Source organism: Gadus macrocephalus, chromosome 14, assembly GCF_031168955.1.
Source record: "Gadus macrocephalus chromosome 14, ASM3116895v1".
NCBI classification, from domain to species: domain Eukaryota; kingdom Metazoa; phylum Chordata; class Actinopteri; order Gadiformes; family Gadidae; genus Gadus; species Gadus macrocephalus.
The window spans coordinates 15,716,155-15,732,637 of record NC_082395.1 but is presented as its reverse complement, the minus strand read 5'-3'; the positions used below and the strand labels follow the sequence as shown (position 1 = coordinate 15,732,637).

General features: G+C 46.0%; 1 protein-coding gene across 3 annotated transcripts in view; it reads left to right on the top strand.

Moving 5' to 3' along the window:
- Positions 1–15,995, top strand: part of uacab (uveal autoantigen with coiled-coil domains and ankyrin repeats b) — a 41,439-nt gene extending 25,444 nt beyond the window's left edge. For 2 of the 3 annotated variants that reach the window (XM_060072140.1, XM_060072142.1), the window contains exons 4-19: positions 714–778; positions 2,423–2,480; positions 2,837–2,907; positions 3,314–3,420; positions 5,472–5,653; positions 6,503–6,540; positions 7,169–7,234; positions 7,325–7,432; positions 7,868–7,900; positions 8,381–8,473; positions 9,106–9,136; positions 9,257–9,306; positions 9,632–12,193; positions 12,574–12,726; positions 13,324–13,389; positions 13,767–15,995. In XM_060072140.1, coding sequence (XP_059928123.1) covers positions 714–778; positions 2,423–2,480; positions 2,837–2,907; positions 3,314–3,420; positions 5,472–5,653; positions 6,503–6,540; positions 7,169–7,234; positions 7,325–7,432; positions 7,868–7,900; positions 8,381–8,473; positions 9,106–9,136; positions 9,257–9,306; positions 9,632–12,193; positions 12,574–12,726; positions 13,324–13,389; positions 13,767–13,838 — 3,755 coding nt within the window. In that variant the 3' untranslated portion in view covers positions 13,839–15,995. The remainder of the gene's footprint in view (positions 1–713; positions 779–2,422; positions 2,481–2,836; positions 2,908–3,313; positions 3,421–5,471; positions 5,654–6,502; positions 6,541–7,168; positions 7,235–7,324; positions 7,433–7,867; positions 7,901–8,380; positions 8,474–9,105; positions 9,137–9,256; positions 9,307–9,631; positions 12,194–12,573; positions 12,727–13,323; positions 13,390–13,766) is intronic. The other variant, XM_060072141.1, reaches the window with a different exon arrangement.
- Positions 15,996–16,483: the final 488 nt, after the last annotated feature.

Here is a 16,483-nt window from a genome sequence, read left to right as displayed (position 1 = left end):
TATGAGTCCATGTGGGAAACAGAAGTCAAATATCCAACGTAAGACAGTGCAGGTCCTAAAATTCTCATGTGGTGGTCAAGCCTTGGTTGTGGTACCTTTTTATGGTTACGAGGATAAAGAACAGGCCAAGGTGCTTGGGGCTGCACCGAGAAGGGACAAGCTTTAAGACTACTGGCTATTAAAAAGAAATGTTGTGATTGTTTTGGACTCAATTTGTGAGGGATAATGTAATGCGACCTGGTCATTATTGCAGATTGAACCCAGTAAGGGTGATGCACACATACATTATCCAGCTTATAACATGGTACTTACTAAAGAAATTAATAATTTGATACGATATATAACATATATTTTTTTATTATTGATTAAAAAAATATTTTAGATTATTTATCAGCCGTCTGTTTCTACCGTTGGGATTAGCGCCACACAAAGGCCTGTTATTCATTGCATCGGTCAGCTATACAGAAATAACAGACTGCTGAATTTCCCAATTGACTAATCAAATTCGAGTATTCGACAAAGCTGTCTGATAATTATGATTACCAACCATTGAAGACCATAGACAACTTATCGTTATCTTGTTGGAGCAAATAAATCAACCGTTGCAAGAAATAATGGTCATAATGGCCGTCATGGCCGCTGTCTACAGTGCCATTTTCCAAATACAATTTGATTCTTTAAGTGAGTTGCAATGATTTTTCTTTTATCTTCAGGTAAAAATGCACTTCACCTGGCCTCAAGAAATGGACATTCTCTCTGTGTCCAGAAGCTCTTACAGGTAAAGTGCTGTCGCTTTGTCCCATTTGATAACAATGTGTTCCGCACAAGTCAGTCTCCAGATTTATTTATTTTAAAGTATGCCCAGAGCAGAAAATAAGGAGCATAACGGTCCCTGAATCTTCTTACGCCTTGGTTAAAAAAGCAAGGTGTCATGTGGCACTTGATGTTCTGTGTTTACGGTCTGCAGAACTGGTGTTGCCATAACCGGAAGCTCTTCTCGGCTACCCCGATCGGCTCTGATGTTGCCATTCCACCAATGTTATGAGTGAGACTATATATGTTTTCACAATCAAGCAGGTGGCGGTGTTTGGGACCATCAAGTGGGCTTGTTTGTTTGCCCGCACCCTTTACTTATTGGCATTGTTATGCGCTGGCCAGTGCGCTAATGTGAGCTAGTTGTTTTGCTAGCGGCGGGTAGCGGTGGGCAGTGTTGACAACGCTGCTCGCCCGCAGACTCTGCAGACCATTCCTGGTGCCGTCACCGCGGCGAAGATAGCTTCTGGACGACGCCCGGCCCCCCTCTCCCGCCACTCGGTCTCCTCTCTGTCAACTTAAACCCTGGAGGTGTAGAGTTCCCCCCCCCCCCCCCGCCATCCCCTCCCCCAGGCTCAACAGTTAGCGCCCGCTGACTCGCTCCCACTTGTCATTTGAGCAGCTCTCGGCTCGTTTTTGGACCTTGTTGCTGGAGAGAGTTGAAGGAGGAGGGGTTTTTTTTGTACTTAAGTTGCGGCCTGTTGTGAGTTGAATGGCGGTGTCCAATGAGCACTCACTCACCCCTCCCCCAGTTGCACAATGCTCTTGCTGGCACTGAAGTCCTTAACGCCCCTTAGGGATTGCTGTTCACTTCTATACATTCAGAAGGACCTAACTTCTGTGTTATCAGAAAGCAGTGGGCAAAACGCAGCTCCATGAGTTGGTATGGCTGTCGCTCCAGGGTCATGCCACCAGGCCCAGCTTTTACCAAAAAAAATTGATGGAAGGGGTACTGAATGTTGAGGGTTTTCCTTTCATCATTTTTTCCCTTAAAAGGTGACCTGTGGGGAAGATTTGAGAGTTGTAAAGAGAGAGGGAAGAAAAGCTAAGAAGAGAGAAGCATTTGGATAATGAGCATCATTATCCAAATGCACTGCTTGCTCCCTCCCTCCCTCCCTCCCTCCCTCCACCCCCTCCCTACGTTACTCCACCATTGTGAAGAGGTGTCAGAAATACTCCGAAATGGTCTGAAAATTGGCAGGCGCAGTCAATTCAAAGCAGATATTTTCCTTGAGAATTGCACTAACTAATAGCAGACTGATGGCTGTGGCATTTCTATCAAATTACACTGAAATTGTATTTATGTAAAACATAGATACATTTTGAAGATTGTTTTTGCACCGAAACAAGTATGGGGTTCAAACCATGCATGTTCACGTTAAATGTTAAAGTAAACACACCATGGCGAGGTAATGACGCCATGGTGTGTTTACCATGGTTATGTGTTGTGTATGATAATGGTTTCATTCAATGTGTTTTTGTTGGTCTACTGGGTGGTTGAGGATGTATGTCCTAGGTCATTCTTGAGAAGAACTTTGTCAAATACGTTGTGTAATAATGGCTACTGCCACCCTGTGTTAACACCTGCACCTAACCTTAACCCTTACAGCACAACTGCCCGGTCGGTAATGTCGATCTTCAGGGGCGAACAGCACTGCACGATGCCGGTGAGAAGATGCTCTTTATTCCACCTCATTTACATTCAAGGTTCACAGATTTCTTGAGACGAAGCTGTAAGACTGCGATGTGCTGCCAGAGGCCTTGCGAAAGGTTAATCATACCTGCCCCCATGACAGATGGAGGCATCTGCAGTTTTCTTTCAAACTTTGGCATTAACACAGTTTCAGACGTTCTCAAAGTAATTTCCTAAAGTGCAGAAAAAAACCGACATGACCGTACTTGACCTTATCAGCTCAAATACAGACAGAGGGTGTGTTTTGACATGGTTCACTGCCAAGTGGCCTGTAACAACAAATATTCTGTCCCACCTCCCCCCCCCCCCCATCTCCTCCGTCCCTAACAGTCATGGCTGGCTGCACATCCAGTGTCAAACTCCTCTCTGACATCGGGGCTTCAGTGAACGCCAGTGACTTCGTAAGTATCGCTTTCCTCTTCCTTTCTCATGAAATGCCTTGCCCACAGTGTGTTTTTGAAATATTGATGGTTGAGCTTTCTACCTGTATAGTAGATATACTGAAACTGATGCAGGTCAATGGAACTTGAATGCTCGCTCCACCTCGGCCTGATTCAATCATTCAAAAATATATTTTTATTGTATGCCACTGCTGTCTCGGCCGGGTCTCTCTTGTATAAGAGACATTACATCTGAATGAGACCAGCCTGATTAAATAAAGGTGTGATGGATTTTGGTCTATTGGTCAAGGTGCGTTTGTTCATTCATATCCACATTTACACCACGTGTCCACCATGCACGTGTGTGTTGAGCTGAGCCTGTCACACCCAACACCCTCATGTTCACACGCTGTGTTTGGGTGTGCAGGATGGGAGGACGCCGCTGGTGCTGGCCACCCAGATGTGCCACCCACACATCTGTAAGCTACTGCTGGAGAGGGGAGCTGATATCACCCTCCGGGACAAGCAGAACAAGTAAATGCACACACACACACACACACACACACACACACACACACACACACACACACACACACACACACACACGGACACACACACTCGGACACACACACTCGGACACACAATGGTACACACACACTCGGACACACAATGGTACACAATGGTAGCACTGGGACTGGCAGCATAGGACGGCCGAAGTTGGAGTTTTTTCATCATCGCAAAATAAATGACACACAGACACAAACGATCCATGAAATGTGTGAAGGAGAAAACAATCATTAATAATGTGTAGAGGACATTGAAATCCATTTCTGAATTCTGATGTCGGTGTGGCGTTGGGATGAGTTTGTTTTGACGTAGTGGCGGGACCACATCACCGCCGAGTCCTCTCTGATGGATATGAAACGGGACGCTAGGTTGCGGATTAGCGGAAGCTGTGACGGCCAAAAGGCCAGTGGCAGATTGCCCAGTGATGTTTCTGGTGCTTGAAGTATGCCAATAGTATCCTTCATAGAGCAACCACATTCTCTAAATGTTTATAATACTGTTTTTATTAGTTTACCTTGTGTGGAGATCTCTCTCTCTCTCTATAGATGGCCCTCTGTCTCTTAGCCTCTCTCTCTCTCTCTCTGGCTCTACGGGTGTGTGTTGTCTAGTTTAATGTTTTAAATGTCTTTGTTCGTACATGTACTGGAAAAGGTTGCTGCATCAAGAGATGCTCTAACCGTAAGCAAGTACCCCTGAGCCACCAAAAAGATACTATCAATTACCCCAGAGCCATTTAAAGATACTACCTTGCCACCACGGTGGCAATTGGTGAAGATGATAGTATCTTTTAATTATAACAATTAACTTCCGACTCTTGTGTATTATTTAACCCACACACACAAAAGCCTTTGACGCACTGCACACACAATAAATTGTAACGCTGTTTTTGACATTTAATGTGCAGCAAGAAACAAACTTCACTATCTAACAGACTCCAGGTTCCCTACAGTGGTCTTCCTTCCACGCAGACGTCTGTTGAGAACATCAGTTTTCCTGGCATTTAAAGGACAGCTTCACATTTATATTCTGTTCGTCTTTTATTTAGTGATGAGAAAAATTCCAACTCTGGCCGTTGTCCACATTTTTCTTATTGCCCTACTGCCACAGCCAATCGGAGCAAATCTGCCAGTGCCAGTGCAACCCTTCTATCCAAAAGAGGCTGGGAAGCCGGACATTCCAAAGGCTACAGGCCGTTGTTATTGTCTACATTGTTGTTTCTCTACACATACCAGAGCAGGGGCAAAAAGCAGGCCCTGACTCGTACTCCAGCTTAATGGGACACTCTATTCTCTATTTGTAATGCGGGCAGGACATTTGCGTGTGGGTGGGTGGAGGTTTTAATTTCAACCTTATTTAGACAAAGGACCCAACTGTTCCAGCTTGTGTTTGCTCAAATTAAAACGCAGTTATATAGATATTGACAAAATAGAAACACTTAAATTGTGCTCCTTTCAAAAATCCATAGTTAGAAACTGGGGTCCTGATATGTAAGAAAAGTAAAAACGTTTAATTATACACTGTGGCGGTAACCCCTCCAACGAGCCACCCAAGTGGCTTCACTGTGCTCTGCCAACCAAGACTGAGGTAGATGTTGTACGAACCATCTTATTAGCACGTTGGCACTATGCTACAGGCCGAGGTGTTGCTTCCAAACACGTTGGAGCACTCGTACGAAAGCGCAGTTATGGCAGGTTTATCCAGGTTGCCCTTGATTAGACGTTGCACCAGTTGTGCAGGTCTACCCAGCCTCAAAGCAAGGCCATTTGTACTTAATGTACACACTGATTGTATGTTGTACAGCCTGGTACTTAAGAATAGTATTTAGCCTCATGTAGCATCTTATTCTAGCTATCTTTGTTGTATACAGGGAATGAGTTAACCTATCTATTGTAAGTGCTTGGTGCGTGTTTCTATGAACATACATTTACAAATATAACAAAATACATTTAATGAAAGGAATTATAACAGTGGTGTTTCGTAAACACAAGGTCAACATGTCTGTCCCCCCTCCCCGGCAGGACAGCGCTGATCCTGGGCTGTGAGTACGGCTGTAAGGACGCCGTGGAGGTCCTGCTGCGGGGGGGGGCGGACGTGACGGCGGTGGACGGCCTGGGTCACGACCCCTACCACTATGCCCGCCTCAACAAGAACCAGGAGCTCCTCGCCATCGTCAAGACCCACCTGGACAACGCCAACAGAGGTAACCCGGTTCCGCCCGGCAGTCATGGGCTCATGTGGGGGACCATGCTCTTACCATGGAACGGAATATGGGCCAATCGATGTCAACAAGTTGTTTGACTTCAATGATCAGCCTGAACATCATCAGAGAACTTGTTGTTGGTAATGGAATACATTCAGGCCGGTCTTTGTATATAAAATTCGAGATGGGTTGAGACTATGTCTATTAACAGACTTGTTAATAGTTGGGATGAATCGTTGGTCATATGATCATATGACTCTGGCTTATGTACGTCGCAATTACCCTCAGGCTAGTGAGTGGCATATCACTGTCCTGTATCACAGCATGGGCAACAGCCCTAACTGTCTCGACACCAATGACACAAAAATGACATAATGTCTTCAGTATAATTAGCCTCTACACTCGGCTCACCTTGTTAAATACATCTTTAGACTCTTAGTGGGTCTGTTTGTGATGCAAGTTGAAACCGGGTGAGCTCACATTCCTTGCCTTTTGACTCTTATCTTATCGTTATCTTATCCGTGTCATGAATAAAAATTCATGACACGGACTCTGCTTCTTTCAAAAAACTTGTATCTACGGGTTCCTTTAATCATGGAGGTGGTCTATTGCCTCGTCTGATTGTCAGCTTCTTTTCCCACGGGCCTGATTTAAAATGTTCCCATTTTATTTACGGTATTGCTCTGGAGCATCTATGCATTGAGCCCCCCCCCCCCCCCCCCCCTGTCGTTATCCTTGAGCGGGAGCTGTGGATCCATACAATATGTCTTTCCTCCAACTAGTTATTACCATCTGTCCCCTTGCAAAGACACTAAAGTAATCGTATATGTTGTCTTCTTCTCTTCCCAGTGAAAGAAGCTGTCAAGTTGGAACAAAGAAAGCGTCAGGTAACCCAGCCGGACACCCCACATGCACATGAAACAATCACATGTAGCGTAGGCAGACCACGTAGGCGTAAAACGTATTAATCCTACACCAATTGCAAACTTGTATGGACGATGAGTGTAAAGTCAAAGTGTGTAAGTCTAAAGTAGAATTGTGTAAATCCTCTGCGTGCATACAATGCCTTGACGCCCTCACCATGTGATAATTAGGCTGTGTGCCTCAACTTCACTGTCACCCACTTCACACTAGGGGAGAATGCTTCATGCTTCATGCGGCCTTATTTGAATAGCAATCGACTGACCTTCAGGCACCAATGTTTTTTTCACAAATCCCATTGTTGGAAACGCAATGACCCCTTGGCCTCAATTGATACACAGAAGCTATGTTTGGCAAAAAGTGTGGTATTTTTTATTTTATTTTTTATTATATGTTTGTAACCTACAGTTTAATTTATATATTTATAATTGTTTCAATAGTATTGACCTCTCTTAAATAAAAAATAAGTGTGCAGCTGCTCGGTGTCATGTTGCTTCTGACTGCCCCCTAGTGTTGACAATTAGGAATAACGTATTTTCATTGGTATACAGGTGTTCAATGACTTCAATGGAGACATTTTGTGTGTTTTAACAGCAGTCGCTGCGTAAGGCAGAGGAGAAGCCAGAGGTGTCTGATTCCAAAAGAGACCAGAAGATTCATGTACGTTTTAAGTGTCTGTGTGTGTGTGTGTGTGTGCGTGTGTGTGTGTGCGTGTGTGTGCGTGAATAATTGTGCTTTGGCTGTGTTCAGGACTTGGAGAAACAGAATGAGAACCAACAGGAGAGTTTGCGGAAGTTCCAGCAGGAGCAGAGGACTCTTTTGGAGCAGGTCAACATGTTGCAGCAACAGTTAACTCAGGTAGCTTGCACAAAATACACAGCTAGAGGGCTACCCATCATCTCATCACTGGCAGGGACCTCACTATAGGATATTACGATTTCAGAGTGTCGATTTGATATGAATTGCGATTCTGTAAATATTGCGAAATTTTATTGTGCGATTTTATCTTTTGGGTTGGGGTTTTACAAGTCATTGTCTGGCACAATGCAACCCACATAGTTGTTGTGACTTGACTACAGATGACTACAATATAACTCCCTCTGTAGGAAGATGCCATTCGTTTGCTTGCACTAAGATTGCTGAAGCAAAGAATCGTGGTAGTTTCGAGGCAATTTTCTTGTCTCCCATCCCCTGACCTCTGAGGGTTATTCTGTCTGTTTAGTGAGACTCAACTGCTTGAGGAAAAGGGAAGTTTTAACTTAACCGGGCATATTTGTCTTTTTTCCTATGTAGGAAAAAATCCCTGTTGAAGATGTAAACAAAGAGGTAAGGGATACTCAATGGTCCAAGACGTTGTTTAAAACCAGCACATCAAATCTTTTGTAGAATGCCCCTTGGTAATTTATACAGCCTTGAAGTAGATGGAAATATATCTAGACGCCATTTAATTTGACTGTTTTCTGTTTGGCTGCCCCTAATCATTCTGCTTTGTTGAGTAAAATATTGAATGACGTCTCTAAATAGCACACTATAGGACTGAGGGGAATTTCTCAAACATGGCTTGCATGACATCACTCACCCTAAAACCTCCTGGGCAGCAATAATAACATACATTTATTCATATTGCTTCTTCCAAAAAATGCAGTACAGAAGAAGTTGCTGAAATATAATGGTAGAAGTGGAAATGCTGTATACCCTTTCACACACGGAGTGTAAACCACATAGATCAAAGAAAGGTTAATCTATGATGTGTTTCATTATGTTGTCAATTCCTCAATCTCTCATTGTGTTCCTCTATTTTACTAGAGGGAACAGCTGAAGAGGCTTGGGAGTGTCAAGGACAGAGAGGAGGGGCCTCGGCCCCAAGAAACGGTCAAGGTCCAGCTGAAGAACACCGTGGTGAGTAAAGTGGGCAGCGGGACCTCTTGCGGTAAAGCAGTTAGCGAGGTTCCCGGAACAAAACAAGTAATAACTTCACAAATGTTATTTTTGGCACTACGATTTTGTACCTTTTGTAACCGAATGTTTGAATTGCCATTGCCTGGTAACCCATATTTACGATGTATTTAAAATGTTGTGCATTTTTAAGTCAAGCACAGGATCAATCCATATCACTACGATGTAACCCACAACATCGCTTGCAAGATACGTCAATTCAAATTCCAGTCATGCATTGAATGAGCCATGCATCAAATCCCAAATGATCCTATTATTAGCTTCAGTTCAAATCATTCATTTCATTGGAGTGATGTTTCGCTCGCTGTAGTTACCAATGTTCAAGTATGCGTATTAATGCGAACCATAACCTGTAAACAAAACAAAGAACACACTTCATGTCGGGCCCACAGCCGTCATGTTGTTGTTGCTCTGCTGTCCCTTGTTGATTTATTACTATCATTAGCGACAATTAATGTTATGGTTTTTCTTCTTTTGAAAAGTGTGAATGCCAAATTGGAATGACTCAATTAAAGAAAATATTGTTCAGATTTCAAATTAATTCCTGTGATATGTCATATGCTTGTTCTTTAAAGGGGGACTATTCCGGACAGTCGGTGATAAAGGGTGAGCCGGGGTCCATGATCCGTTCTTATCTTCAATTCCGTCTTGTGCCTTTCTATTTGCTGATGTATAAGCATAAAGGAACGCACAGTGCTGAGGTTGTGACCTTTGTTTCTTCTTTAGGAAAGGAGAACATTTTGTCCAGGCAATCTCACAGCTTTGATTCTTCTCAGGTAGGCTGAAGGCCTCTGTTGAACGTCATTCTTAACGAGGCTATGGAAATGGCTTCAATAGGCCGGGCCCTTGGAAATTTGCAAGCAGCAAGCTGGTTGAAAAAAATTGCTCTGACCCTGGGGATAAAAGTTCAGCCTTTTAATAAAACTTTCTTGTTTTACTTTTTACCTGAAAGAGTACCGGTATATTGTTAATTTAGGTTAAAAAAAAAAGAAGCTTAAAGTTAGCTTAGAATGACTTCTTGAATAGAAGATTCAAAACAATGTAGCAATCAATAATCTTTTTTTTTTGTTGTTGTTGTTCCTTATGTATTACAACGTGTAGATGCTCCAGAACACCGGGGCCTCGCACTTCGGCCCCAGAGCCGCGGGGTCCGGTCCACACGCAGCGGGATGGGACCCCGCGGGCGACACGGACACGCTCCGGCGGGAACTGGACACTGTGAGGAAACGGCTGCATGTGGCCGAGGAGGACCGGGCCCGCTTGCAGTCGACGCTGAACCGCAAGAATCAGGAGTGCCAGGACGTGGCGGCCAGCCGCGAGGCGCTGCGGAAGCAGGCGGACCGGCAGGTCCAGGAGCTGGAGGACGCCCTGGGCGACGTGCAGAAGAGGATGGTGGACTCGGAGTGCAAGGTCAAGCAACTGCAGGCCCACGTGGTGGCGGTCAAGGAGCACCTCGGAGGCCAGGCGGCCGACGAGCTCCGTGGCCAGCTGCAGGAGGTCAAGGCCAAGTACGAGGGGGCCTCGGCCGAGGTGGGCCGCGTCCGCAACCGCCTCAAGCAGAGCGAGAAGGCCCTGGAGGAGTACAAGAGCAGCGAGGGCCGGCTCGCCACCGAGGCGGAGCGGCTGGGCCGGGAGCTGGACGCGCTGCGCGGCGAGCGGGACGCGCTGGCTGGCGCGCTGCAGGCGACGCAGGGCCAGCTGCAGGAGGCCAAGGCCAAGCCCGGCAACGTGGTGCCGGCCGAGAAGTTTGACAACATGAAGAACCTGCTGACCAACGCGGTGGACGAGAAGGAGCGGCAGCTGGCGGAGCTGAGGGAGGACTACGACCGGGTGCTGGAGGAGGTGGCTGAGCTCCACCGGGCGGCGGACAGCCAGCTGCCGCAGGCGGGGAAGGCCACGATGCCATCGGAGGAGCACCAGCGCATCAGGGCCGCGCTGGACGACCAGAACGCATCGCTGAAGAGGAGGCTCGCCGACGTGACCGCCAAGAGCCAGGAGCTCATCCGAGAGGTGGAGGAGAGCGAGGAGGAGCGGGAGATCCTGCGGGAGCAGCTGGACGAGCTCAACGGCAGGATGGAGGCTGAGTTCGTGCCCCTAGGGGAGCACGAGGAAGCCAAGTTGAACATGGTGAAGGCCATGGAAGAACTTGAAGACAAGATTGTGGAAGCCAGTGAGCGCTTTGGCAAAGCAGAGGCACAGGTGCAGCAGCTCGACAGCGACCGGGCGTCCCTACGCCAGATCGTCACCGGTCTGAAAGCTTCCAGTGAGAAGCAGCAAAGCGAAATGGAGGCCGTTCTGTCTCAAAAGGCTGAGATGGCGGGGCGGCTGGAGCTTTTGCAGAAGAAGTGCGAGGAGCGAGAGGGAGAGTTGGCCCGCCTGACGGAGCAGAGCGGGTCTCTGGAGCAGAGGCTGGACAGGGACTACGTACCCAGAGAGCGGCACGAGCAGGTGAATAGGGAGCTCAGCGTGGAACTGGAGGCCGCTGTAGCCCAGATATCCAAACTGGAAGCCAAGGAAAAAGAAAGTGGTGAAGAGTTGAGGAATGTGAAAGACGGAAGCAACATGTTGAAAGAAAAGCTGGAGAAAGTTCTCTGTGAGATGGAAAAGGATTACGTGAGCCTGAAGGAGCATGACAGCATCAAGGTCAAGTTGAGCAACAAGGTGAGTGAGGCAGAGAGCAATGCAAAGGGAATGTCTGAAATGTATGCGTCATCCCAAGAGGAAACGAGAAAGCTGAATGAGGAACTTGAGGCCCAGAAGAAAGAGCTTGACACCATCCATGAGGCGATCGCATCCAAGTTTGTCCCCAGGACGGCCGTGAAGGAGGAAGAAAACTCCCATAAGGCTAAGGTTCAAGACCTGACTGAGAAGCTATTGCAAATGGAGGAGAATTACAATACAGAGAAATCGGCAGGAGAACGCCTAAGGCGGGAGATGGAGGACCTACGTCGAGAGGTCGGTTCATTGCAGGAGAGACTTGAAAATGCTTGCAAAATGAGCAAGGAAGCGGAAGGGCAGTTCAAGGGCAGGTTGGAGGAGGCCACGCTGAAGTCATTGGATGCAGTGCGCGAGTACAGGGAAGAGGCCACCATAAGGGCCAAACTGGAGGAGCAGAATGCACTGAACCACGCCAAGATCCACAGCCTCGAGGCGCGCCTCCAGGCGGAGTCGGCCCGTGTCCAGGGCTACGACCAGGCGGCCGTCCTCGCGCAACACGGCCAGGAGAAAAAGGCCTCGGAGGCGGAGGTGGCGGAGCTCCGCGGGCGCCTCCGCGAGGAGCAGGAGAAGGCTGAGGACGTGGCGGCGCTGCGGTCGGAGCTCCTCCGGGCCACCCACGCCCTGGAGGAGCTCCGGGGCAGCGAAGAGCAGGCGAGCCGGCTGAAGGCGGAGAACCGGCGGCTGGAGGGGGCTGCGGGCGAGCTGGGCGACCGGCTCCTGGGGGAGACGGAGCGGTGTGACGGGCTCCAGCGCGACACCGTCCAGGCCCGCGAGGCGGAGGAGCGGGCGAGGACGGAGGTGAGGAGCATGCTGGAGAAGGGCCAGGCCACCGACCGCGAGACGAGGGAGCTGAAGGAGAGGTACGACGAGTCCATCGGCACCATCGGAGACCTCCAGAGGAGGATCCAGCTGTCGGCAGAGCAGATCCAAGTCAAAGAGAAGAAGGTATTCAAGCAGTCTTCAACTAAAATTATATATCCTTCTTCAACTTTATAATCCATCATTGGTGTTTCACGTTTTGAAGAAAAATGGAAATTAATTGAAACTTGGATAGATACAGGACCTTGGGCATGGGGTTGATTCATAAATGCACCAATTGAAGTTACAAGTGCTGAATGTACATTGTGTGATAACTCTGAAGATTTAAAGACGTTAGGCTGTCCCATTGGTGTTAATGGTCTGTGTGTGTGTGTGTGTGTGTGTGTGTGTGTGTGTGTGTGTGTGTGTGTGTGTGTGTGTGTGTGTGTGTGTGTGTGTGTGTGTGTGTGTGTGTGTGTGTGTGTGTGTGTGTGTGTGTGTGTGTGTGTCATCGTGTCCCCGTCCAGATCGTGGAGCTGATGACAGATGTGGAGCAGCTGAAGCAGGCTGTGAACGGTCTGTCTCAGCTGGCGTACGCCGGCAGTGCGCCCAACAAAAGACAGACGCAGCACATTGACACACTCCAAGGCCAACTCAAGAGCCTGCAGCAGCAGCTGGCTGTAAGTGGACACACTTTATATCCACCAGCATTTAATCATAACTGGATCTCATCCTTTTTTACAGTACATGAGGCAGTAGCCCCCCCCCCCCTTTTTTTTTTTTCAAACATGTGTTGTCGAGTTTGCTGAGTGTCGGGACTCTTTGGCTTTGTTTATCAAAGAACTGTACTGAAGTAATGTGTCATCATTTTATCAGTTTGTAATCTATTATTTGGACTCTAAACAAAGGCGTCTTGGTCCTACCTGAATCCAGATGGGCCTAAATGAATGTGGTCAGGGGTAAAACATATTTCTCATTACTTAATCATAATGGATAGTGTTTCCTGCCAAGTTGAGGAGTGTTCTCCCACGGGCCTCTTTTTTTTTTTACCATATGTTCTCTATCTTATTGATATAAATGAGGCCCTGATTTCTCCAAGCGACACATTGGAGATGAACAATAGGTAATGGAATTTCGGCCAAGATGGAGCCTGTTTGAGTGCTGTGATGGCCAGCACAAGACTGTGGATTTTCCTCACAATTTAATTATCTCTCTCCCCAACCCCTCCCCTCTCCATTTCCTCTGGTCTGGGGTGGCCCTGTCTCTTCTTGGCCCAGGACGCTGAGAGGCAACACAGGGAAGTGGTGTCCATCTACCGAACTCACCTCCTCAGTGCCGCACAAGTGAGTCATTCTGTCCGGAGTAATCATTGCATCCTCAGCTTAACAACACTAAACTCTCAGTTAAACATTTGTAGCCTAATTTCCTGTATCTATCTTAACTTCCACTAAACTATTACCTAAAATTAAGTATTCTAAACTTTTTTCCTAGAGAACGCCGTGGAATTTAAATGATCAAACTGTCCTATTCTCTCTATGGATCCTTATTTTCTGGTGTCATTTTCCCTGTCTGTTTAAATAACATCCTTTGTACTTTAATCCGGCAAAACCTTTAACCTAGTTGGCACATCGTGTCATTGACCATCAATTTCAGCAACTCGGTATCCACCAGGTGAACGATTGGCCCGATGAACGGCATGTCCTCTTTCTGTCTCTCCTAGGGCCACATGGATGAGGATGTCCAGGCCGCCCTGCTCCAGATAATCCGCATGAGGCAGGAGTTTGTCTGCTGAAGGGAGCTGCCCACAGTGTGTGTGTGTGTGTGTGTGTGTGTGTGTGTGTGTGTGTGTGTGTGTGTGTGTGTGTGTGTGTGTGTGTGTGTGTGTGTGTGTGTGTGTGTGTGTGTGTGTGTGTGTGTGTGTGTGTGTGTGTCAGTCAACCGGCCACTCTGTAATTGCCTACACATGTACACAGGTTGTACATTGGCTGGGAAGTCCATCGGAGACGTGTATGTAGAGCACTTGAAAACCTTATTGTGTGAGGATCTGTCTGTGAATTACGACTCTTTTTGAAGCGATGCATTTTCAGTGATTAGGGCCTTTTATCTCTCAAGGGGCTGTACCTGCTGCCTATGCTACTATTGTCTACTTCTACTAATGAATGGTGTAAAGCACTGCTTGGACTTGGGGGATTCTGGGAAACCATTTCTGTGTTCTGGTTGTGAACTCTTGAACCACCCAGCTGAAGGGTAAGCTGAGAAGCCCAGATTGTATTCTGATTCTGATTCACTGGACCATGTACACTGTGTCTACTGGTCGGATCATTTAGGTCCCAGCACCTCTGTTTCCTACACTCACCTCTACTAGTAGTACTAGTAGAGAGATACACAAAACATTTTCCGGTGGTGAAAAAAACGCATTTGAGGTGAAAAAAAAACATATATATATATATATATATATATATATATTCATATCCCATAATTAAGTCTTCCGTAAGAAAGTTGGCCAAGTAGGACAGCATTTGTTGGTGTATGAATGAGTGAGACCGTTTCAAGGTATTTATTTTTTGATACAGTGATTCGTAGATGGGTTTTAGGTTAGCTATTCAAGAGTAACCAAACAATGAGATCAAATGAAATACGACCTCAGGGATAGAAACGGCAATTGCAACAAGCTGTTGTTTCACCAGTGATGATACTAATTGGCTCTAATGAGTGAAAACTGATGCCTCTTGCATTCTATATTTAGTCTGCATGGCATGTGACATGGCACTAACTGTCGACAGGGCATCCTCGCTTCGGCTCCTGTCCCTTCGGTTGGATTTGTAGCGTTTGGTTTCACGATTTGATTGAAATCATGGACACGAGTCCTGGTGTCGCTGAATGGGTAACTGAGAAGCCGCTTCTTGCTGAGTTGTGAAGAGCAGATCCCATTTGCTGTGTGCTACAGTTTGCTGTGGTGCATCCTCCTTCTAGCTGAAACAAGAGTGCCCTCTAGTGCTAGGACTTGGCAGGCCAAGTCAATAGGAAATTAATAAAAGTGGCTCGGGGTTGGGCAACAGTTATTTTAAAAGAAACATTTGCATGTTTGGTCGTAACATGAAGATTATTTGACCATTGGATTTTAGAATCCAAAGCTTTTAAAAGTCATACCCATAAAAGGGGTAGTTGGGATATACTATATTATTGTAAAAATATAGTAAAAGCTTATCTTCAATGCTGTTAACAGCATTGCAAAATCGTAATGAAAATCCCCCACTTTACTTCTCAATCGTTGAAGTGTAAATCTGTGTTCACCTTTATCCAACCCAAGAAATGAATTCCCTTGTTTTTTTTTAAACAAATGTTATTCAACCCTGAGCCAGCTCTCGTGACTTGTCATGATTTGTTTTCGTGGTGTTATGATTGTTGAGCTAGTCTCTTTACACTGATATATATTTTTCATAGCTTTGTACTACTTTGATTACTCTACACTATGTGATGATATAGATGATATTCAGCTGGTCTGGAGTAGAATGGCATACACTCTGAGGATAACCTTTTACTTTAAGAAGCTATTTGATGAGTTAAATGAAATGGGTTTCTTTTTTCTGTGGATGGCTACCATTTTATGTTTGCCAAAGTCAAGCACTCCAACGTCTTCTTCTCAAGGCTGACATGCTCTGTAAACTCCAATTAATCAATAGTTGGTCTTATACCTTTTTAGCAACAACAAAAAAATCTATAACGTACAAAAATATTTAAAGGTTAATGGTACTTCCAAATCTATATTTTATTTGTTTAAAAGTTGTTGGTGGTCTCAAGTTGTATCTGTCCTTTACTAAAACAACAATGTGTCCAGTTAATACAATATTAGCCAAATCTGTCATTTTCTTTTCTTTGAAAAAAATACCCTTTGTGTTTTTGAAATAGTGATGCAAGATCAATTAAAGTGCCTAACATAGAAAACAAACTTTGGGTCCTTTTCTTTTGTTGCTCGATGACATTCATACATGATATAATTGGATTTATGTTAACACAAATAAACATTTATGTTGCAAAAAGAACATCCAACAGTCCTGGATGTACTTTTATGACTCTCCCGTCTCTCTCGTCTTCCTTTTGTGGGAAGCAAAGCGGAGATCATGTGGTTTCACTTTAGGTACAATCAAGGCAGGAATGGGAGCGAGTGGCTCTTTGGCACGCTCGGCCAACTTTCATCTTTCAGCTTGTTCTTCTACTGATTTGTATTCCCCCCCCCCCCCCACCCCTTTCCTTCACAAGATTTATTTTTCATTAAAGATCTTTGTAACAGGATACCACAAGTTTCCCTGGAGACGGAACAGAGTTGTGGCTATCTTGGTTTGTGATCTGGAGGCCTCTGATTCACTGCCTGCGCAGCGGCACAAGGGCCATGGAAGCAAAGCCCAACGCCGCAAAGTTGCCATTTCCTGTAAGGCA